This window comes from Xenopus tropicalis, chromosome 1 (assembly GCF_000004195.4).
Source record: "Xenopus tropicalis strain Nigerian chromosome 1, UCB_Xtro_10.0, whole genome shotgun sequence".
In the NCBI taxonomy this organism is placed as follows: Eukaryota; Metazoa; Chordata; class Amphibia; order Anura; family Pipidae; genus Xenopus; species Xenopus tropicalis.
Genome location: NC_030677.2, coordinates 31,778,543 through 31,801,642, shown reverse-complemented (window position 1 = coordinate 31,801,642; position 23,100 = coordinate 31,778,543). Strand labels below are relative to the sequence as shown.

The following is a 23,100-nucleotide window of genomic DNA, read 5'->3' as shown; positions in this document are numbered from 1 at the left end:
AGCTTTCAGAGCTCCAAAGCCCCTTGGTCAGGAAAAATACTGGACGAAAGCTGATAGTGAAAGACAGGGGGTATGTATAGGGCTGATAGTGAAAGACAGGGGGTATGTATAGGGCTGATAGTGAAAGACAGGGGGTATGTATAGGGCTGATAGTGAAAGACAGGGGGTATGTATAGGGCTGATAGTGAAAGACAGGGGGTGTGTATAGGGCTGATAGTGAAAGACGGGTTATGTATAGGGCTGATAGTGAAAGACGGGGTATGTATAGGGCTGATAGTGAAAGACGGGGTATGTATAGGGCTGATAGTGAAAGACAGGGTGTGTGTATAGGGCTGATAGTGAAAGACAGGGGGTATGTATAGGGCTGATAGTGAAAGACAGGGGGTATGTATAGGGCTGATAGTGAAAGACAGGGGGTAATGTATAGGGCTGATAGTGAAAGACAGGGGGTATGTATAGGGCTGATAGTGAAAGACGGGGTGTGTATAGGGCTGATAGTGAAAGACAGGGGGTGTGTATAGGGCTGATAGTGAAAGACGAGGGGTTATATATAGGGCTTTAAGGGTATGCTACATGCAATATGCTTTTCCTGAAGGGATGGTTCACCTTTAAATCAACTTTTAGGGGCACATTCATCAAAGTATGACTGGTCCAAATACAAAAAAAATCCAAACTTTTGCGTATTTTCTGTAACTTTTTCGTACATTTGTGTGACTTTTTTTGTTCTTTGCCACAAAAATTGCAACAAAATCGTATTGTCGTGCCGAGTACGAAAGTTTCAGATTCATTCATGTTTCGGTATCGTGGCTTTCCTTGGCCAAGTTGGAGCTGCAGGGTGCCATTGAGCCCTATGGGAGGCTTTCCTTGGGCCAGGTTGGAGCTGCAGGGTGCCATTGAGTCCTATGGGAGGCTTTCCTTGGGCCAGGTTGGAGCTGCAGAGTGCCATTGAGCCCTATGGGAGGCTTTCCTTGGGCCAGGTTGGAGCTGCAGAGTGCCATTGAGCCCTATGGGAGGCTCTCCTTGGGCCATGTTGGAGCTGCAGAGTGCCATTGAGCCCTATGGGAGACTTTCCTTGGGCCAAGTTGGAGCTGCAGGGTGCCATTGAGCCCTATGGGAGGCTCTCCTTGGGCCATGTTGGAGCTGCAGAGTGCCATTGAGCCCTATGGGAGACTTTCCTTGGGCCAGGTTGGAGCTGCAGAGTGCCATTGAGTCCTATGGGAGGCTTTCCTTGGGCCGGGTTGGAGCTGCAGGGTGCCATTGAGCCCTATGGGAGGCTCTCCTTGGGCCAGGTTGGAGCTGCAGAGTGCCATTGAGCCCTATGGGAGACTTTCCTTGGGCCGGGTTGGAGCTGCAGAGTGCCATTGAGCCCTATGGGAGACTTTCCTTGGGCCAAGTTGGAGCTGCAGGGTGCCATTGAGTCCTATGGGAGGCTTTCCTTGGGCCAGGTTGGAGCTGCAGGGTGCCATTGAGTCCTATGGGAGGCTTTCCTTGGGCCAGGTTGGAGCTGCAGGGTGCCATTGAGTCCTATGGGAGGCTTCCAAAATCCTGCACAGAAGGTTTAAAGTCAGCAAGGGTTTCCTGCATTTTACGATCGTTCAGATACGAAAAAATCTATCTATCTATACGATCAGATACGATTTTTTCGTATTTTCAAATACAAATTTTTCGTACTTTAAAAAGGACGATACAAAAAACGTATGAAAATTGTACTTTGATAAATCTGCCCCATAGTATAATGTAGAGAGTGCTATTCTGAGACAATTTGCAATTGGTCTTTGTTTTTGTATTGTTTGTGGTTTTAATATTATTTAGCTTGTTGTTCAGCAGCTCTCTAGATTGGAATTTGAGCAGCCAAAATAGAAAGATAAGAAATAAAAAGTAACATTAACAATAACATTGTAGCCTCATAGAACAATAGGTTTTGGCTGCTGGGGTCAGTGACCCCCATTTAAAAGCTGGAAACGATTAGAAGACAACAATTGAAAATGAAAAGGAGAGGGCCTGTAATTTATTTTATTTTTTATTACTTATCTTTCTATTCCAGCCCTCTCCTTTTCATATATCAGTCTTTCATTTAAACCACTCCCTGGTTGCTAAGGCTATTTGGACCCTATCAACCTGCTGAAATTCCAAACTGGAAAGCTGCTGAACAAAAAGTAAGAGTTTGCTCAAAGATGAACAAACCCTTTAACATTCAATTATCAGAATATAGGGACACATTTCCTTAAGAGCTGCTCTGGGGATAATGGGAGTCCTGGTATAAGACCAGCTGGAGTCTATGGGCAAACAATTGTTTTCATTAAATCCATTCTTTTTGTACAGATGAAAAATGCATGGGTTAAAATGAGGCTCATATGCTGTATACATCCTGTCTTCAGTGGTTTATGGGAACAGAAAACTGTGTGATACCCATAATATAATGAATAAGTAGCTCATGGCCAGAGTAAATCTGTCCTCTTATGCACTAGGGATAAACAACCTGCTTTTAAACTCCAACTTGCAGCATCCTGCTTGTAGCTGGCAAGAGAATGCGTGTTCTTAACACATTAAAGATACTTTAAAGAGGACCTGTCAGTTTTTTAAAAAAGCATGGAAGTATTTGCAAATATAATAAACAGCATAAGAGTTTCATTATTATTTAAAATAAGTAGAGTAAGACAGTTTTTGAAACTTACATCCTAAGCGAAGCAGGGAAGCGCCATGTTAAAAAGAAGAGAGGGACTTTCTTCCGCCCTCGCGCTCTGTGCAGCTGAAAAAAAGGTAAGCGATTAAAGTCACTAACATTTTGGCACCCCCAAGTGACTTAGCCTTTCCTTCTCCTTTAAGAAATCATATGGGCGCAATCCTTTTGTGAATAACAATAAGTGCTAAAAGGGTTTCACTCATATGTGTGCTTTATTGAGCCTTCCATGGCACTATGGTTAAGTGGTTGCAAAAGAATATATAGGAAAATATATAGATAATAGGTATAGGAATATATTTTGCTTTCCTAAGGATCCAGGAGCAGGCAGTTTCCATTAATACCAAAAGATTAGTAAGTTTGGAAATGTATGTTTGTATGTATCTGTACGATCTAATGTTATGTTGTGGTGCCCAGTGGTGAAGGATCAGGAAATCCTATCATACCTATGAAATTTTTTTTTTTTAATAATGGGCTAAAATAAATACAAATATATAATATCAGCTATATATTTTATTTTGGTATAAAATCCTGTTGTGCATGAGCTTAATTCAAAATTTTGTATTACATTTCTGATTTGCACCCAGGTTAAAGTCCTAAAGGGTGTGTGCCTAAGCCTATCAATCTATATTGGATTGACGTTTTTATCCTCACATGGGATCTTGAAAAAAGATCGCCAGTTGGTACACACTGACAGTCTAGCAGAAGAAAATCACAGTAGGTATGAATAAAGAAAATCCTATATAACTATGGATTACTACAAGTTCACTTTCCACACGCACCCTCCATTTAAATATTGGAAGAAGCAATAATGGAAGATCCACAATATTTCTAGGCTTGTAACAACCATCGAAATATCTATATCTCTGCATTGATTGGAGTCATTATTGGGTCCTTATACAATATTTAGCACAAACACCTGCATGCAGCCAACATAACTTAACATGCTATAAACACATTTTATTCTGGTTGACATATACAGACAATATCTAGAATTGCCAGTTGAAAATCCTACAAATCAGGACAGTTTCACAAAACTTGGGGGGGATACAAAATTCCAAGAGAAATAAGAAATGGTGGGCAGGTTAGAAAAATTAGGAGCAGATAGTCTGTACCAGAGAAAAAGATAGAAGGAAAGAAATGATTTATAAGAAATATTTTAGAGAAATGTATAGATATAGAATAGGCAGGAATGTACCAGAGGAATGCTAACTATAGCCTGGGAAAGTGTATATGTGAGTGTGTGTCAGTGTATCCCAACACCACAAGGAAACACTGCTGCCCAAATGTCTGATAACATGTATTGTAGGGTCGATTGCAAGTGTGCATAGGAAGCAGTGGCCAGACACAAACTTCAGTGCTAAATAACTGATTTCATGAAGAAACATTTTTTTTCAAAGGGATAAGCTTGTTCTCGGGAATCACAGACCTATAGTATTGGCTTCTATTGCCAGTCCTGTTTCAAGTATGAGGGGAATTACTAGGACAGTTGTAAGCAATATTTTTCTATATAGCTCGTTTTTTTGCAGGCAGGAATATATTTATAGACAAACAGCAGAAGGTGTAGGCTTTCTGAAGAAATGCTCCGAACTTTACTTACACCCCCCCCAAGCTTCTGAAAGACTTTGAACTCCCTCCCAGCCCCCCCTCTCCCCCTGCCTACAGCTCCGTTCACAAATCAGTATAGAAGGCACAGGGAGAGGATATTTGTAAACGGAGCTATAGGCAGGGGGAGAGGGGGGGCTGGGAGGGAGTTCAAAGTCTTTCAGAAGCTTGGGGGGGGTTGTGTAAATAAAGAACGGAGCTTGCTTCCGAAAACCCTACCCCTTCTACTGTTTGTCTAAAAGCACAAGACCCATCAGAAGCTAGGGGGGAGAGGGCAGCGAGTACCTTCCTTATTTCAAAGCCCGTCAGAAGCTGCAGGGGGGCTGGGTAAGTAAAGAAACATGGTGGGGGGAGAGGGAAAACAGAATTACAGCTTTGTTAAAAATGCACTGGGAGGGAGAGAGACAGCACCTGGGCAGCTATCAGCGATCTTCTTGCTCTTCTTTCCAGCACTTTTTTTTTTCTAAAAATGGCTGACATGAAATCTCGCGAGATTTTGCCTGCAATGTAGGATTTCCCATGGGGCTTTGCGAGGCTACTTTCAGAAAGCTGCTGTTTTAGTTACAGCAATGCAAAAAAAGATAAAGGTATGTTATTATTATTGATGTTTAAATACATTCTTGAAGTTAACTGGAAAGTGACAGGTTCCCTTTTTCTCCACTGCAGATACAAGGAAGCAGATTTTAGGCTGTTGTATGCTGGGGGGGGATCAAAATGCCACCCTTTCGGCAAGTTGGTGAGAAGCAGCTGCCCCAAGAAATAATCTTTCTGGCCTGGTCACCTAAAAGAGATCTCATTGCCCTCGTCAACAAAGCTGGAGAGGTAAATTGTGCACAGTATGTTTTACAGAATGGCAGCTTGCTTAAAAAAAAAAGGTTGAACGTATATGTATATATGTATTTGTTTATTTTACAGGTAAAACAAGGCAGGATTGGGGGGTTTCCTATTCACTTAGTGAGGAGTTATATTTGTGGCAAATCTCCCTGTTTGCTGTTACTCTTTATTGCAGAATATAACCATGTACAGTACATCTCAGTATCCATGGACTCATATTGTGCACTGATGAGACTTAGGTTGGTCACGCCAGTCTGTGTGCACATGGGGTTACATGATTCTGCCCTGTTAGACCAGTGGTACTGAGTGCATAGTTGGCTAAAGGCAAGAACTGATTTATTGGTCCCTGTTCACTGCTCTAAAAACAGATGATTACTTTATCAGTTCTGAATTTGTGTTGCAATGGTATGTGTATAGCAGCAACTCAAACAACTAATGGTGTTTTCCCCATTCAGGTCCTACTCCATCGGCTTGCCAATATTCAGAGAGTGTGGAGTTTACCCCCCAGTGAGAATACTGGAAAAGAAGTTACTTGTTTGGCATGGAGACCAGATGGCAAAAGTAATGTGAACTGAATATGCTCTATTCAAAAAGTGTTCTTGCAGCTGTGTAGGACTACAGTGTGTGGGTATAGACTGTAGTGACTGCTGACATGGTTTGTAAAATATAGGGCTTGTACTAAACTCGGCAGAAATGCAAAGGGGATGAAAGTCCAAAGTTTATGTGGGCCCCTAAAATGATTTTACTGTGGGATTCTGTAGGTCAGTATGCCATTGTATGCAGCTGTGCTTAGTCATGTTCCTTTGCTGTTACATCACCTGTATCCACATAGTTATATCCACATCGCCCCCATAATGACCACATCTTTGCCATTAAAGTTGCTGAAATAAAAATGTCATTGTTTCCTTTGGCTAATAATTCTGTTTATTCTAAAATACTATATTGGGAAGTAGAAGTCCGGGCACCCTGACTTGTTTTGGCGATTCCAGCGGACAGTCAAGCCTGTGCTTTGTAGGTCTTGCTACATGGTTTTTTATGGGCTTGTTCAAATATTTACTGGAGTTGTATGCCAACGTTATGCATATAGTGTTCTAGCTTTGAGAAATTCCATTACAAAATTGTTTGCTAGGTTTAACAGTTTGCACCTTGTGTCGTAGGCAGTTGGCAAGTATAGGGCTCCCAATATTGTTGGAGCCAGTGGCACCATTTGCACCTGTAGCATGGGTAAGGGGTGTGCACATAGATGTCCATGGGCCGCATATGTGCTCCTCATACATTGGTGCCATTCACTATACAATGCAAATCTTTGAACTGATTGGCACCTATATTTGGACCTTTGCTCCTTACCTTTGTTTAAAGGTGAAGGATGCCTAGAAATCAATTGGGGGTTCTAAGTTCTTAGGAACCCGCTGATGGGACTCTTGTTGGTTACCTAAAATCACTAGCATGGGGTATGCCGAACGCCACGCATCTATCTTTTTATTGCCTCCCTGTTATCTGCCCTTGATGAGAGCCTGTGCAAATATTTTTTCATTTCTGTAATGTGAAAATGTGCTCCTAGAATCTGCACAAACACACTGGTGATTTTATGTCCTATAGAAAATGAGCCCTTTTAACTTTCACATTTTCTAATTCAGCAGAGCACTTGTTTAACACAATTTTCCCTTTTCTTGGCAGTACTGGCATTTGGTCTTGCTGATACAAAGAAAGTTGTTTTGTGTGATGTAGAGAAACCTGAAAGTCTCCATTCCTTCTCACTGGAAACACCAATATCATGTATGCAGTGGATGGAAGTAAAGGTGGAAAACAGGCAAGTCCTGAAATTGGGCACTGTATGCAAATCATGCTGCATAGTTAACCAATCCGAAAAAGGAAAGTTCACTGAAATATTAACTTTTAGGATTTATTGACAGAAGAAATACAAGAAATTTTGTATCTGATCTTAAGTTTCAAATTATTTGCCTCCCTGTTGCTCTCCAAACTCCCAGCGATCATTGCATCCAGAAATCAGATTGTGAGGAAGATTTGTTTGTGTGCGTTTTTGTTAGTCTTTTCCGTAGCAACCAAATAACATTTTAAATGCCTAACTAAAGAGGTGCTGGACAAATAAAAAGTGAAATAAAAAAAATGTCAATAGTTTTAATTGCATCATTATAGGATGTGTATACCCCCTTGTAAAACATTAGTTCAGTTTGTGCAGAACGTACTTTTTGCCCCATTGTTTTAATCATAGAAAAATCTGACTCAAATATTGTTGCTCAGCGGTGTACCACAATTTCAGAACACTCACTGACATTTTTTTTCATGGTTTAAATCTTATGTTATTTATTTGTTTTTCAGATGAGACTATAGGGCTGGAGCGTGTATTTGTATACGGGGTGCCCCTAATGCTATTTTCTCTTTTTCATTCAGTGTATTGACTTCGTTTTACAATGCTGAAGATGAATCTAATGTTCTGCTGCCCAAATTACCTGCACTGCCCAAAAAGTAATTATTTGCTAAGCATATTATTACGGTTACAGTATGTTCTTAACTCTTACATGAATGCTTTTTTTTCTGTTTCTAACTCATGTGTTTTGATTCAATGATTTAAATGGACTCAAACCTCACTGTCAATGTCTGGTTTACAAACAGATGCTCCATTTCTTAATTAATTACTCCCTAACATATTATTGGCATTAAAAATGCCAATTGGCTTCTTGGGTCAGTGACCCTGGCCACCCAAAAATGTATATCTTGATGATTTAGGCCTTCTAATATTCATGGTCTTGTGTGTCCGCTGGCTTGATTCTTGGGTCAGTATCCCCTGCAACTAATTAGCAGTTTAACTCTTTAAATGCTAGCCAGTTTGTCCCGCAAGAAGGTTTGCAAGTCGACAGGCAACTCACAGTGACATATAGAAGAAGCTGTAACATGTTTAACAAAAAAACACAAGGATCACTGTTCTTATCATGCTAACCTCTTTACAATTTGGGTAGATTAACACCCCTTTAAATATTGTGTCATCTTTGCAGCTAACAAACACCCCTAAATTGTTATACTACTAAAAATGATTTTCTCTTTCTTTAGTTATACTGCCACAGCAAAAATCTTCAGGTAAGTTGTTCTCTTATATTTTTACCTTTTTTATTGTTCACATAAACATTTCTTACAATTTATATGTATTTTATGTATATTTTATATTCCAGTGAAGAAAAGTCTGATGAAATATTAAAGCTATTAGGAGATGTGAGGTAAGAAAGGATACTGTTTGAGGCAAACGTGTATAATTTGCGCTGACAACAAAAAGTTGACACTTAATAGGGTAAAAAACTCCCTCTTATATTGTTGCTGTTATGTAACTAGGTAATATTATCCTTATATATGGCTGGAATACACAAGAGTCATGAATAACCTTTTAAAATAATTTAAATTGATTTCACTTCACTTGTCACATGACTCATTGTAACTTGTGTCTTATAAAGAGAAAAAATGATATACTACTGCGGAAAAATGTATAAAGCCACTTTGAAGTTCCATTGCCAAATTAAAATCCTTCAACTTTGAGCCTTTATATAGTGACTACATCCTTATAATACACAAGAGCCATGAATATCCTGTAAATTATACCATTGTGTATACCAGTGTTTAGTGACAATATCAGTCATAATGGGTGCTTAGTGATGTCATTTGACTCACTGAAACTTATGTATTATAATAATGTATCCTGCTTGTAACATATGAGGATATTAGACATCACTCTGCCTTTGGCCTTCTGCTTTTATATGGTCATGAAACGCATCAGTGACTTATAATAACTTTATATTTTATAGTCACTTATTATTACTAACATTTGCACACTTCTGCTCCTTCAGACTTAATGCTTTGGTTCTTGGAGGAGACTCAGGACAAATTGAAATATATGCCTATGGAATGTACAAAATTGCAACAATTTCAGAGGTAATAAATATAAATTACTTAAACGCACCAATCACATTATAGAGTGGTATGAAACTGGTATTTAGGTTAATAAGTTCCTACCTCTAAGGGTAAGAACCCACAGATCGGTTCAGTCGCCCGCCCATAGATCTCTGCTATGGCAGCAACAATTGGAGTCACCGGGGAAAAGCCCTTCGCATCCCTTAATTTTCTCGAAGTTGCCTGCAGGAGGAAACTTTACACGGCTTTGGATTACCGCAGCGATGTGAAGGGCTTTCCATCGGTGACTTCTATTGTTGCTGGTGGAAAGCCTTTTCAGAACAGTTTGTCGCATGCTGCTATAGCAGAGATCTATTGCGGGCGACGAAACCACTCCGTGGGTTCTTACCCCAAATCTTAGTTGTATATAGATTTGCCATCTCATGTTTATGTAGTGAGGTAAAAAACAATACCAAAAATACCAAAAAAGTCCTCAGCGCTAGCAAATAATAAAGTGTCCAGTCTTTACTTGAATCGTGTAACAAAATTAGATGTGTAAAAGTTTTCTTTACTGCAGCTCCGTCTTAAAACAACCCCTTTGACTGGGTTCCGAAGTAAACTCAACGAAATAAACAGATCCGGAGCGCATAGAATGGGGGAAAAAAGAAAAACAATAATAGTGTAGTAACGTTTAAATATTGTGACAGTATTAAACCCCGTTTAAAGTTCCCAGTGTTCAATAAATTAATATTAACACCAAGTGTGGTACTGCTAACTGCTCACCAGATGGCAGTGTTGTTGAAGTAAAATAAACGTCATGTGTTCATTGCAGACTTGTAGCTGTTTGAACGGATATTGTATCCCTGGGATGTGTCTCAATTGTATCGATGTATCCTCCACGTCTGATTATCCTTATGTGCACTGTGGCTATATCCTCATTGAGGCATACAAAAAGGAAAAAACCGCCACTAGTGCAATATGATTTATTATAAAACAATATATAAAGAATAAAACTTACAGTATGTAGTCAGATATAGGAACTCAATAGCCCGAAAAGCCCAACGCGTTTCGTGCACTGCTCGGTGCACTTCCTCAGGAGCAAGAATCAAGTCAAGTCAAGTCAAGACTTGATTCTTGCTCCTGAGGAAGTGCACCGAGCAGTGCACGAAACGCGTTGGGCTTTTCGGGCTATTGAGTTCCTATATCTGACTACATACTGTAAGTTTTATTCTTTATATATTGTTTTATAATAAATCATATTGCACTAGTGGCGGTTTTTTCCTTTTTGTATGCCTCAATGAGGATATAGCCACAGTGCACATAAGGATAATCAGACGTGGAGGATACATCGATACAATTGAGACACATCCCAGGGATACAATATCCGTTCAAACAGCTACAAGTCTGCAATGAACACATGACGTTTATTTTACTTCAACAACACTGCCATCTGGTGAGCAGTTAGCAGTACCACACTTGGTGTTAATATTAATTTATTGAACACTGGGAACTTTAAACGGGGTTTAATACTGTCACAATATTTAAACGTTACTACACTATTATTGTTTTTCTTTTTTCCCCCATTCTATGCGCTCCGGATCTGTTTATTTCGTTGAGTCATCTCATGTTTATGCATGTACTTTTAGCCAACATACTAATCAAGCCACATTTGGTTATAAAAGATTTCAGGGACAACTATGGGGCATGGACATTCTCTGTCAATTCTACTGCCCTTCTAGCCCTATACATTACGTAATTTCTAGCCTACTTCATATGTTACTTTAGTTGCATGTTAAGCAGAATCCTACATTCATATTCATTGAGGTATAACTAGAATTATGTTACATAATACAAAATATCTGCTTTTTCTACAGGTCTATGGATCTTGCCTGGGACTTTGCCTGTCTAATGATCTCAAGTCTCTCTCTGTTGTCACTGAACTGACAACAAATAGTATGCCTGAAATTACCTATTTTCAGGTCTGTGTCTACCTGGTTATGTGTAAACCAATAGTTTTTTTTGAGACCCTGATTTTTATGTCCAGCCTTGTTGTTTGTTTCTATAGCTGGACACCAGTTTGTTATCAGATTGCTTACCTGAAGTGACTCGGATGGCCAGAAAATTTACCCACATCTCAACACTCCTTCAGGTAAAATGGGTATCAGATTTGTTGAGATCTTACAGTTCTCACTTTTTTCACCGGTTCATAGCACATTCCCTCTGTCGCATTGTAATTTTCCTCTGTTGTTTTCCAGTATTTGCAGTTGTCTCTGACATGTATGTGTGAAGCTTGGGAAGAAATACTGATGCAGATGGATTCACGATTAACAAAGTTTGTACAGGTGGGTATAGGAAGATTCTTAGAAATCAAAATCTCAAATCTCAAATTTGTTTATCAGTTCTGATTGAGTACATAACTGTGTAGGTATAACCTGGTAAGGTACAGGGAGACTAGTAAAATGCAGGTGTCTATTCAAAAAGCCAGAGGCATGTTCAGCTGTAAACTTGGCAGCTGAAGATGGTAAGTTTTTGGAAGCTCAATTTAAAGGGCACAATAAAATGTTTTTTGTTTTATTTGTCTTAATTTGGATCCATGTAAGTGCTTTTTGAGCTGAAGATCAGGAAGTGTGCTGAAACTTCCTTTTGCACTCCTGTTCTGTCCAAAAAAAGTTGATCCCAGTTCTGATTGAAATATAAAGAGGTGAGTGCATAGATATTTTACACTTGCTCTGTTTTTCTCAATAAGTAGGCTACTGGCCATGCATACATCTCCATAGTCTTTGTTTTCCTCCCATAGCCCTCTTATTTTGTCTGCTGGGCCATTTTTTACAAAAGTGTTGAACCCCTGGCCACTCAAACGAGTGTCAGTCCTGTTAAATTCATGACAAACACCTGCTAGTGAATTATTTTTGCAAATATGGTTGATTTACCTAGCTGTAGGTATAGTACTATGCAGATAAACAACCATGAAGGAAAGTATAAAGTCAATTTCCACAGCAAACAGATGATATGCGTAACAACAATCCCAGTGAGTTGCTTCTTTCTGTTGTTTCAGGAAAAAAACACAACTACGTCTGTGCAGGATGAATTCATGCAGTTACTCCTGTGGGGCAAAGCAAGGTATCTGTTTTAATTTCTCATTTTCCTTGAAAGACTGTCAATATGCATTATTAGTTTTATATCCGACCCAGGCTATATCTGCTAATATCTCTTATGTTTGGGATGGTGGGGACAGTTATCCATTATACTCACTTACAGTCACTTACATGTTGCGGGATATTTGTTTGTGTGTAGAATCCTCACATATATATATAATACAGCATATTTTCTTTTTTATGATCTAGCCCTGAACTCCAAGCACTTCTAATGAACCAACTAACTGTTAAAGTAAGTCCTTAAAGTAACTCCTTTTTTTTTGTCCTAGGATTAGATTACCTGTAGTAACTAGTGTTTTTAATTTTCCCAGGGCCTAAAGAAGCTGGGACAGTCAGTTGAGTCGTCTTATTCTACCATACAAAAACTAGTCATTAGCCATTTACAGAGGTATGCTGATTGCTTTATATGTTACTCTGTATGTCCAATGTATGTAACCCACTTATTGTACAGCGCTGCGGAATATGTTGGCGCTTTATAAATAAATGTTAATGTAATGTAATGTAATGTATGCTAACTTCATGTTAAAGGTACTGTCCTTTCTATATCTGTGCGTTTGATGGGTTTGTAGCCATGTCTGCACGTGTGTTTATTTCTCTATATGCCTGAATATGTGTATGTGTGTGTATGTCAGTCTTAAAATGTGTAAACGTCTCTTTGTGTTTGACCATATGTGTGTATTTTTGTATCTGCATATACCAGCCATTTTCTGTGTGTCTGTATTACTTTTATGTGTCATTAATTCAGATCAGGCTATTTGCAACATTTCACACGAGTGTTAACTGTCATATGTTTGTTGAATCTGTGGGATACATGCAGCAGTCTTTTACAGAGTTTACTTTTTTTTTTTGCATTATTAAATCTATGTGAGGCCTGGTTAGCTTATTTTGTTTCAAGGCCCAGTATTCTACTGTATGCTTTTTAGGGGGTCGGCCTGAATTACTTAGCTGAACCTATACATCTGACTGAATGGAATTCATTGCTATATGATTTATTTCTTCATTGTGAAAACCTTGAACCCTAAACTTATCACATCTTATGTTTTGCAGTGGAGCTGAAGCCTTGTTGTATCATCTCAGTGAATTAAAAGGAATGGCCTTGTGGAAACAGAAGTATGAACCACTTGGACTTGATGCCAAAGCAATTGAGGGTATGTATTTAGAACGGAACATTTAAAGGACCAAAAATGGATGCTCGTTCAGTATAAGACCTACTGATCCAGGCCAGGGATGTTTATAATCTTTTGCCCTTTGGTTTAATATTGGTGGTTCGGCCTACACATCTGGCCTGTAACATACAAATACAGAGGGAGGCATTGAGGACTGCTGCCTGCAAAGAATGCCTATTATTTTCAGCAACTGCAGGGAGTGATTACAGGGCCACTGGTAACAGGAGCCCTGCAGTATCTTAGTTACCATACACTGTATGGGTGGGTAAATGCAGCTCCAAAATCATTCTTTTAAGCACAGAACATCTAGGACAACAGTTAAATATTGTGCTTATTTCTGGATTACAGATGCAATTACAGCTGTCGGCTCCTTCATCCTCAAAGCACATGAACTTCTACAGTAAGAACTAATTTCTTCTAATGTACTTTTTTTGATGGTAGTTGGGCTTTTAAGGTTTATAGTGTTAATGGCTGTTGTTTTCCTCTCAGGGAGAACTGCTGTACCAACTTTTGGTACATATTTGCATGGAGGAAACTTTTGGTACATATAGTAAAAGATGTCCTTATATACCATATATATATATAATATATATATATATATATATATATATATATAATATATCCTAATTTCTGCCAACCTAGCAACCTTCAGAATGTTTCTTCTAGTCTCCTGGCATACCTGGCCCAATATGGCTGCCTTTGCTGCTGTAACGTGCTTGTACCTTGCAAAAAATTGTTATATAGACTTTTAAACCTTTTTGTATTCAACTTTTATTTTGTTTTGTTTGATTTATTGTAGAGTTATAGACAGTGGCATGAAAAACTTCAAGGCTTTCTTTAGATGGCTGTATGTGGGTAAGCAATACACTATATATCATATAAATTTTATATATATATATATATATATATATATATATATATATATATATAGGAATGTTTTTTATAGGGTTTGACATAGCTTTGTTGAAAATGAAAAAAAAATCAACAGTAACATAAAACAATAAGTGGTTTCAAAGGGGTTGTTCACCTTTAAATTCACATTTTGTAGGACAGACATTGATTTTCTGAGACAGTTTGCAATTGGTCTTGATTTTTTATGGTTTTTCGATTATTTCGCTTTGTGTTCCGCAGCTCTCCATTTTTTAATTTTAGCAGCTATCTGGTTGCTATGGTGTTATTACCCTTAGCAACTAGGCAGTGCTTTGAACGAGAAACTGGAATATGAATAGGAGAGGGACTACACAGATAATAATACAAAGTAGCAATAACTGTGACCCCCATTTGAAAGATGGTGTAGGAAGGAAAAAAGAAAAAGACCAATTGCACAGTTGCCAAGAATAGGCCATTCTATAACATACCAGAAGTTACCTTAAAGGTGAACCACCTCTTTAAAGCTAATTTGTACCTACACTTTGTAAATGGGAATGTGTGGCTAGGTTTCCTGGAAACTGAAAGGAAAAATAATTGTGTTAAAAAAAATGTCTTTCTCTAGCCATGCTCCGAATGTCAGAGGACCACGTACTTCCCGAACTAAACAAGGTAATATGGTCTTTTAACTGAACATTACAAACTAGCTTTGCCACTGATTTATTGGTTACATGGTCCTCTCTCTAAGTCTTAATTAGAGCTCCGTTCTTTCAGTGAAAAGCTGATTAGTTTTTCATTCTTCACTTTTCATATGCCATTACATCAGCACGTATGCACAGCGTTGGAGATGCTTTTAAGAACTTTGGGGTGATGCCTTAATTGACATTTTGCTTTTGTTTCAGATGACTCAGAAAGATATAACATTTGTGGCTGATTTCCTAACGGAGCATTTTAATGAAGTAAGTTTCTACTCTATCATTTCTATCATTCCTCTATTGAAAGAGGCCTAAGGCCTCTTTCAATAGAATACCAGTTTCTGCACTGGGCTGCTGTACTGATTCCATTGGGCCAAGCCACCAACCTCTTTGCTTACCTGTTGCTGGGCTGTGGGCTCCTATTTTCCTAGTGATATCATACAGAGGAGCAGATGAGAATGTGCAGCAGTTATGTGTGCCTGGGGCATCCCACTGACGAGGTGCATTATTTCTGTTGCAGAGAAGGGAATAAAGTAACTGGACATGGAAGCAAAGTGAATGGGGAGATTGGGTGCATAACTTTGTTCTGCACAGCCGCACATGGCATTTGGCACAGCAGCTCTTTACCTTAAAGGAGAAGGAAAGGCATTTTGGCATTTTACTGTCAATAGATTAGTCACAATAGTGCCACCTAGAAAAATATATTTATTCTGCAGAAAGCTTTTCCATACCTAAGTAAACAGCCCTAAAAGCTCCCTCTCTCTGCCATTTTACCTTGGTCTCAGTAGCTTCCACTAGCTGCTGGTAGCTAAGATTGCACAGCAAAAGTTGGGAGGGGGAGCAAATTCTTATGGGAGGGGGTGCATAGTCTGATGGGAGGGGGAGCAGGAGTAGGGAGGGAGAGGGGTGCAAACTGAGCAAACTTGTGCCCTGAAGGATTTTTCTGAGAGCAGGAAGTCTGATACCGAAGAACATGTTTACAATAAAGGAGACAAGAAATTCTGTGTTTCTTTTGATAGAAGTACAGCATTTCTGTGAGTGCTTATGGCCGTATTTACATAGACCTTTCTGATAAAGCTTACTTAGTTTTTACCTTTCCTTCTTCTTTAAAGGCTTTGTTCACCTTTGAGTTAACTTTTATTATTATGAAGAGAGTAATATTCTGAAACAATCTGTAATTGGTCTTCATTTTATATTATTTCTGGTTATTTATATGTTATTTCACTTTTTGTTTAGTAACTCTCCAGTTTGGAATTTTAGCAGATATCTAGTTGCTAGGGTCCAAATTACCTTAGCAACCAGGGAATGGTTTGAATGAGAGACTGAAATATGAACAAGAGAGGGCTTGAATAGAAAGATAAGTAATAAAAAGTAACAATAAAATTATAGCCTCACAGAGCAAGAGTCCTTAGCTGCTGGGGTCAGTAAAAGCTGGAAAGCATCAGCTAAAAACTATAAACCAATGAAGACCAATTGAAAAGTTGTTTAGAATTGACCTTTCTATAACATACTAACACGTAACTTAAATTTTTCATTTAATATGTGAGTGCTGTAGTTGCTCTCTGATGTATGCTTAAGAGCTGCTGTGTTTGTGTTTATCACTTTCCTGTTTATCAGCTGATATCTGTGTTGTAGGCACCAGACCTGTATAATCAGAAAGGCAAATACTTCAATGTTGAAAGAGTTGGCCAGGTAATGTATTGGTCCTATCTGTAAAGTACTAAAGACAGTACTGATCCATTATTTCCGGCAGTTTGGCATTATGAGCAGTCAGTTCTGTTGCAATTGCTGTAGGTGGCGCTGTGGAGCAGCAAGGTGCAAACTGGCACATTAACCTGTAATTGGCATGGGATGGAGCCTTCTCCTAAGCTGAGACATTCATGCCTGTTATTACTTTTCTTGAAATGCATTTTAGAAATGATGCACTTAACAGCTGTTTTGTCTGCAGCTTCATGCATTAAACACTCATGTGAAGGGTTAACTGAGCCATGGCACACTGTAGGCAGAACCCTCACTGCTCCTTCTCTATTCAAGGCCCCTTATCTCTGGCCTTTGAGTAACACATGCTCTGAGTGTTTTTCCAGCACTTCTGGTAATTGTTTTTCAGTGCTGCATTCCATCCCTCCTCAAGTGTCTAGATCTTTCTCCTACCTCATGTTTAATCCTCAAAATATATATAATGGCTGTTTAAATAGAAAATGTTTCTGAATATTGAAATAGTGCAGAGAAACCTTTTTGGATCTATTAAGACAATATCAGGAGCTGCTGTATTATTCAAAGCGGTCCAACTCTTTTACCTTCCAATACCGAATTCATACAGGTACCACAGTTCAACCCCACACAGTTTAGGGAGTTTTATCTGTAAGGACCTCCCCAGTGTAAGATTCCACGCCCACCCCAGTGTAAGCTTCCATGCTTGGGGTCTGGTGAGCAGGGAAAAATATTGTTTATTGTCCCATTAATAAAAATGCTTATTTAGCCAAAGACTTTAATGGTTGTGGCCTACAAATCAGTATTTCTGCAAAATTTGCATTTGTTTATAGCCTTTTATGTATTCCTTAGTATTTGAAGGATGAAGATGATATCCTAATGTCGCCGCCCAACACTGAAGGGAATCAGTGGTTTAGCTTCCTTCAGAGCAGCACACACCTCAAAGGTACGGCTTTACTGGGTCATTTAGTGGGCACCTAAGGAAGGAAAAGCAAGAAACCATTAGGATTAATTAGGGCAGACTGAAAGGTACAAGAAACTGTGGGCAGGGAGTGGCTTGTTGGTTTAGAAGATGTCACAGGCCCAGACTGGGATTTGGGCCCTGCCAGTTCCAGTACACAGAGACCCAAAGAGCCCCCACAGGCCCAATAAATAGTGACTGTCTATGGCATCTTATAGTAGTCCCTTCAAAGACCATCAAATTTACAGTCTGAGCCTGAGAAGTCAACATTATAGGGTGGAACTGGGTCAAATAGTGCACTGGGGAGAGGAACGAAAACCCTGTTAGGTTTGGGGGGGGGGGGGGGGGGGGAGGGGAGAGTGAATGATTAGAGAGGCCATGGATCTTATAGGATGATGGGATGGGATAAAATGTTGAACTGCTAGCAAGAAGCATAAGAGAACAATCAATATGGGCCAGAGTAGAAGGAATGGCTGATCAGAGTTCTAGGAATGGGAACACAAAGGTGCTGAGTGAGTGAGGTTTGGCTGTAGTAAAGAGTGTGGATTACGTTGTAGGAATTAAAAGGGGTTTCAGGCTTGTTCCTGCCCTAATGCATACCTCTCTTCTAAGCCTTCCTTGAACATCATAATAAGTAAGAGTAAATGTTGTGCCCTGCTGACCTGTAACACAATACTTCATTTATAATAGATTCTGAAGATCTAACTAATCTTTTTCATCCCTGCAGAGAGCCCACTGCTGTTTCCCTACTACCCCGAAAAGTCTTTGCACTATGTGAAAAGGCAAATGGAAGCTGTCATTGACCACTGTTTGACTAAACCAGCAGTAAGCATATGTACATTGTATTATTCTCCTGATTGGTGAGAATAATCCCTAGCGATGTATAGGCTGTAGCAACACACCTTTCATATAGAACCACTTGAATGACATGGCAGTTTGATGAAAAGAGGATTGTACTGGAAACAGTTGCTTTATTGTGATTGGCTAGGTTGGAAAGGATTATGATGGTGCATAGACTGGATGTTTGATTCATCCTGCATAAGTGGGTTATGACAGGCATTGTTAGTGTGGTGCCTCTGGTGGGTTTCCTGGCAGCTTCCTAATCAGTAATTGGCTTTAGCAATGACATAATAACTGTATGGCTACAACCAATCAGATGCAGGTTAGTAAATGTTGCGTGGTGATTGGCAAATCGCTGTCAACTGTCTTTGTGTGAGAAACTCTATACGGGGACAGCAGTCTCTATTCCTTATGAGAAAACCTAATCACCTAATTACATTTCTGATTTCCCCATAGAATTCAGCAGATTAATGTTTTGTCTTAAACTGAGTGTTAAAATACGATGGCAGTAACATGTATCTTACATTGCAGCAAATCATAGGAATGTCTGTACAACAAAAGCGGTGCCTTCCCTTGTACCAAGTGCCTGCGAGGTGATCCTTTCTCTGCTGTATGTACCACAATCAGAAGTCATTTGAAAGTAAAATAATTATTTCATAAAGTTTTCCTTTGATTTGCAGTGAGGAGGCATGCCCGAGACTGATTTCACTCCCTTGTCTGTAAGATCCTTATATATATATATTACTCCAGTTGTAACTATTGGCCTATGTATTGTTGCTTCATTGGACTTTTGTTTTGTATGCTTACAGCTGGAACGACAAGTCCCAGAATCTTCACTACGTGATATTCCGCATGCTGGAGAGCTCGTCCTCTAAAGTGTTCCTACTTAGGCGGCCAACTGATCTGTCACGGTGAGAGATGTACAGGGAGCCATAGCTACACCCTGATCTGTAGGTGCTATGTAATGTCACTGGCCATAGAGCACTGTAACTTGCTAATGTGATGCACAGAGCAGTGGTAGTGTGACCATCTTCCTGCTGCGTCAGGAAAACAAAGTAGCCATGCAGTTCTTTGTACAGAATCCACTGATGTGGAAAGTACTTTGTAATGCAGTGAGCTCCATCTACAAGGGAACATTGCACATAAGGATCTATATATCGTGTTACGTGGATATCTCTCCAGGCTGATATACAGACCATCAATGCTGATTAAATCACCTTTACTGTTTCCAGGTCCATAAATGATGCACTTTTAGCTGTCAGTATTGGAAACTCTTTAAACAGCAGTGCTGCCGAAGACACAGAAACCAGGTGAGCATTTTATTAATAAACATGCAAGAATGCTCTAATGGAGAGGCTTAAAGGTGAAGGAAAGGCAAATTCACTTGTGCGGTCCAATAAAAATGTTTAGTTTAGTACATTGCCTTTACTGCTGAAATTATGAACACAGGGGTTATCTTTCTGCTCTCTCCAACCTTTAGCTCCTACAGCTGTTTAGATGCACGTTTCTACGATGACGATATCCTGACTGTGGTGTTAAGGGACAACTCTGAAGTGGAAGGGAAGGATAGGGTATTGGCTCAGCTGCCACTCTCTTTCCTGTATAGTGATGAAGAAACAGAAGATGGCTTTACCTGGGACACAAGTAAAAGGTGGGTGCAGTCCACTGAAAAGCGCTACGCTGCACAACACACACTTGAACACAGTACTAGTAGCTTTCACATTCATGTGCCATGCAGTTGTTATTTTTTTTCTGTTGTGTTTATTTGTGTGCCATGCAATCCTTTACAGGGCTTTTGTGTGAGGTTTCTTGAGTGCCTGCTGCTTCACTGGGGATCTGCCTGACCAAATGTTGAACCAAAGATAGTTAAAAACGAACACTGAAGGATGATACAAATTGCCGGGGTGATTAATCTGTTTTCGCTTGCCCTTTGTGCAGGTTGGAGGAGCAGTACCAAGACATCCCAACACGCACTGTATTTCTGGAGAGTCAGGGGCGGCTGCTGGAGAACATGAAGGCGCACTATGTCTCTGTGAATGGCATACGCAAAGTTGCATGTGTGGTGAGTATATTTCAAGTGTTAAAGGAATACTCTCACGGGAATGTTTCTTTCAAAACATGTGAGTTAATAGAGCTTCTCCAGCAGAATCCTGCATTGAAATCTGTTTTTCAAAAACACAGATTTTTCTTATATTTAATTTTGAAATTTTACATGGGGCTAGCCATATACTTCATTTCCTGTGCTCTGATAAACTTCAGTCTCGCTTTACTGCTTTTCAGCAGAACATTGGGAAGGGAGCAAGATAGCAGCTCTCCCAGTAGGTATCAGAATAGCACTCAATAGTAAGAAATCCAAGTCTGGCTTGGGACTCCTCCAGTTACATGGGAATAGGAGAAACAATAGGTTACCTGAAAGCAGTTTTAATGTGTAGCGCTGGCTCCTTCTGAAAGCTCAGACTCAGGCACAATGCACTGAGATGGCACCTACACACCAATAGTACAGCTAAAAAAAAAAATACATTTGTTGGTTCAAGAATAAAATTTTACGATGTAGAGTGAATTATTTGCTATGTAAACAGCTTAGGAATTCATTCCCAGAATTCCTTTTGTTTATTTGTATCTGTATGAGGCAGTCTCCTCAACCTTAATGATTTGTCTATGTAAACAGTGTAATTTAGAAATAAAAAGTACCCCATAAAAATCATGTCAGTATCCCTTTAATATTGTTTTACTGCTTCTTTCTGTTCTACAGAACCAGTGAGGGTGATTCAGCTGAAGTTAGAAAGTGTATAAAGTTACAGGACAAGAAATGTCCCCCCATGAACTCAATCACTAATTTAATTTTTATAGCCGGGGTTCCCTGTGTTTTGTATTGCCTCATAGCAGTTTAAGGGCAAAACTACATAGGAGGTTTAGATCAGACTTTGTTGGGTCAGTACATATGTGAAGGAAATCTGCAGGGTTGCTATAGACTACTTTTCCTACTTTTAGGAGAATATTTGTGTTGGCATGTCACTGTATAGGAAAATAAATATACATTCACCTTCTAATATTTCCATTAGACACTTATTATAGTAAAGTAAACAGATATGGTGGGTTTTTAACCCTATTCACAAATAGGTACTTAGTGGGAAAATTAGATTTTGCGTAAAAATTTCTGTGTCTATCTTCAGCTCAGTTCAAACCTGCGCCATGTGCGAGTCTTCGAGATGGATGCAGAAGATGATGGGGAAGAGGAAGAAGAGGAGATTCTGCATTCTCAGGATGTGACGGAAGAGGAGGAAGAATTAAACCAGTCTGCGGATGATGGACAGACAAATTCAGCGGAAGCAGTTGATGTGACAGAGGAAAGCTTGGACTCATGATGTACCGCCCTGTCTCTCAGTGGGACCAGTTCCTTTGTGTGACCGCAGAGGACACAGCAAGCTGGATTCTGAAATATTTTTTTATCCTCACTCCTTGAGCCAATCCGTATTTTAGTCTGTGAGCAAAACTTTACTGTTTGGGTTAGTCCCACAAAATAAAGGTTTGGGATTCAGATGTCCCCTACGTGCATGGCACACAGGAAAGGGAAAGCACAAAACTAAAATGGCTGGAAAGAGAGAGATGTGTGCAAAAGGCAGGCCAGAGTGGTCAGATTAGTAATGCATAAGGGGACACAGTTAAGTCTTATTATCTCTTATCTATTTCTACCACTAGAGGGGGACAGGCTTATAAACTTGGTCTGTTCCTAGTACTCATTTGCCGTAGGTGACGCCTCAAGCTTTTTATGGAACCCAGTCACCATTTCAAATTTGTATAGTGTTATAATACATTGGAATTCTCCAGTAAGAAGATACTACATTTAACTGTATTTCTATGCTGCCAACCTTTCAAGGACACTTCAACCCAAAAACTTATTTTTGCCTAATAAAAGAAAACATAATTCTAGGCAACTTTCCGATATGGATTTATTAAATGTTGTAGTGCTTTAAAAGCCGTTTGTAAATGTAATTGCTATTGAAAGCAACATTTGCTGAACTTCTAGTTATGTCTTTTTAAACAACGTTGCAAAAGCCAGTCTCCTCCAGCAGCAGGACAGGTCTGTTAATCAGCTGGCTTGTGTTACATTGAGCCACCAGGGCAGAGAATAGATTACGCTGCTTTCAATAAAATATACAAATACATTTGTAATTAATGTATATTGCAAAGGTATTTAGAAAAACATTCTCTATTTTAAGGCACAATTTTTTTTTTTTATTTGTTTGGGTTGACGTCCTTTAAACCAATCAAGCCTCTGCAGTCCAGTGTGAGTAGTGTATTTCTTTACTTACATAGAACCAAAAATGAACCCAGTGCTTTACAAAGCATAAACACAAACAGGGATATAGAGAATATAAATTAGATAGGCAAGTGCATACTTAAAGGAACAGTAACACCAAAAAATGAAAGTTTTTAAAGTAATTAAAATCTAATGTACTGTTGCCCTGGTGTTGTGTGTTTGCTACAGAAACCCTATTATAGCTATAAATAAGTTGCTGTGTAGCCACTGGGGCAGCCATTCAAGCTGAAAAAAGGAGAAAAGGCACAGGTTACATAGCAGATAATGGATAAACACTATTGTATTGTACAGAGGTTATCTGCTATGTGCATTTTCTCCTTTGAATTGCTGCCTATGTGGCTAACTTTGTTTATGTAAATTTATGGGGCA

At 39.3% G+C, this 23,100-nt stretch overlaps 1 protein-coding gene and 1 long non-coding RNA gene across 3 annotated transcripts; one reads left to right on the top strand and one right to left on the bottom strand.

Annotated features, from left to right (window-relative positions):
• Positions 1-1,504: 1,504 nt before the first annotated feature.
• On the bottom strand, positions 1,505-4,776 carry LOC101730811. Its single transcript, XR_001169351.3, has 3 exons — positions 4,697-4,776; positions 2,676-2,749; positions 1,505-1,545 (listed from the first exon to the last, which is right to left on the bottom strand). It is a non-coding gene; the product is annotated as an uncharacterized LOC101730811 (long non-coding RNA).
• anapc4 (anaphase promoting complex subunit 4) lies at positions 4,470-22,386 on the top strand. Of its 2 annotated transcripts, none has more exons than XM_031896353.1 (29): positions 4,470-4,612; positions 4,952-5,107; positions 5,575-5,680; positions 6,797-6,929; positions 7,532-7,606; positions 8,189-8,215; positions 8,308-8,352; positions 8,974-9,058; positions 10,891-10,995; positions 11,082-11,165; positions 11,272-11,358; positions 12,072-12,136; positions 12,361-12,403; positions 12,483-12,559; positions 13,219-13,319; positions 13,686-13,737; positions 14,137-14,192; positions 14,830-14,876; positions 15,107-15,163; positions 16,535-16,591; positions 17,462-17,555; positions 18,298-18,395; positions 18,942-19,003; positions 19,091-19,129; positions 19,220-19,321; positions 19,643-19,720; positions 19,891-20,061; positions 20,349-20,472; positions 21,584-22,386. In XM_031896353.1, the coding sequence occupies exons 2-29, from the start codon at positions 5,000-5,002 to the stop codon at positions 21,773-21,775; spliced, it is 2,370 nt and encodes a 789-aa protein (XP_031752213.1). In that variant the 5' UTR covers positions 4,470-4,612; positions 4,952-4,999; the 3' UTR covers positions 21,776-22,386.
• Positions 22,387-23,100: the final 714 nt, after the last annotated feature.

What these genes read in the sequence shown, in the direction of transcription:
- anapc4 (XM_031896353.1), top strand. Translation starts at nt 5,000, where the DNA reads ATGCCACCCTTTCGGCAAGTTGGTGAGAAGCAGCTGCCCCAAGAAATA. An exon ending in TCGTCAACAAAGCTGGAGAG is followed by an intron (nt 5,108 to 5,574) that starts GTAAATTGTGCA and finishes TTCCCCATTCAG; the next exon opens with GTCCTACTCCATCGGCTTGC. An exon ending in ATGTTGAAAGAGTTGGCCAG is followed by an intron (nt 16,592 to 17,461) that starts GTAATGTATTGG and finishes TGTATTCCTTAG; the next exon opens with TATTTGAAGGATGAAGATGA.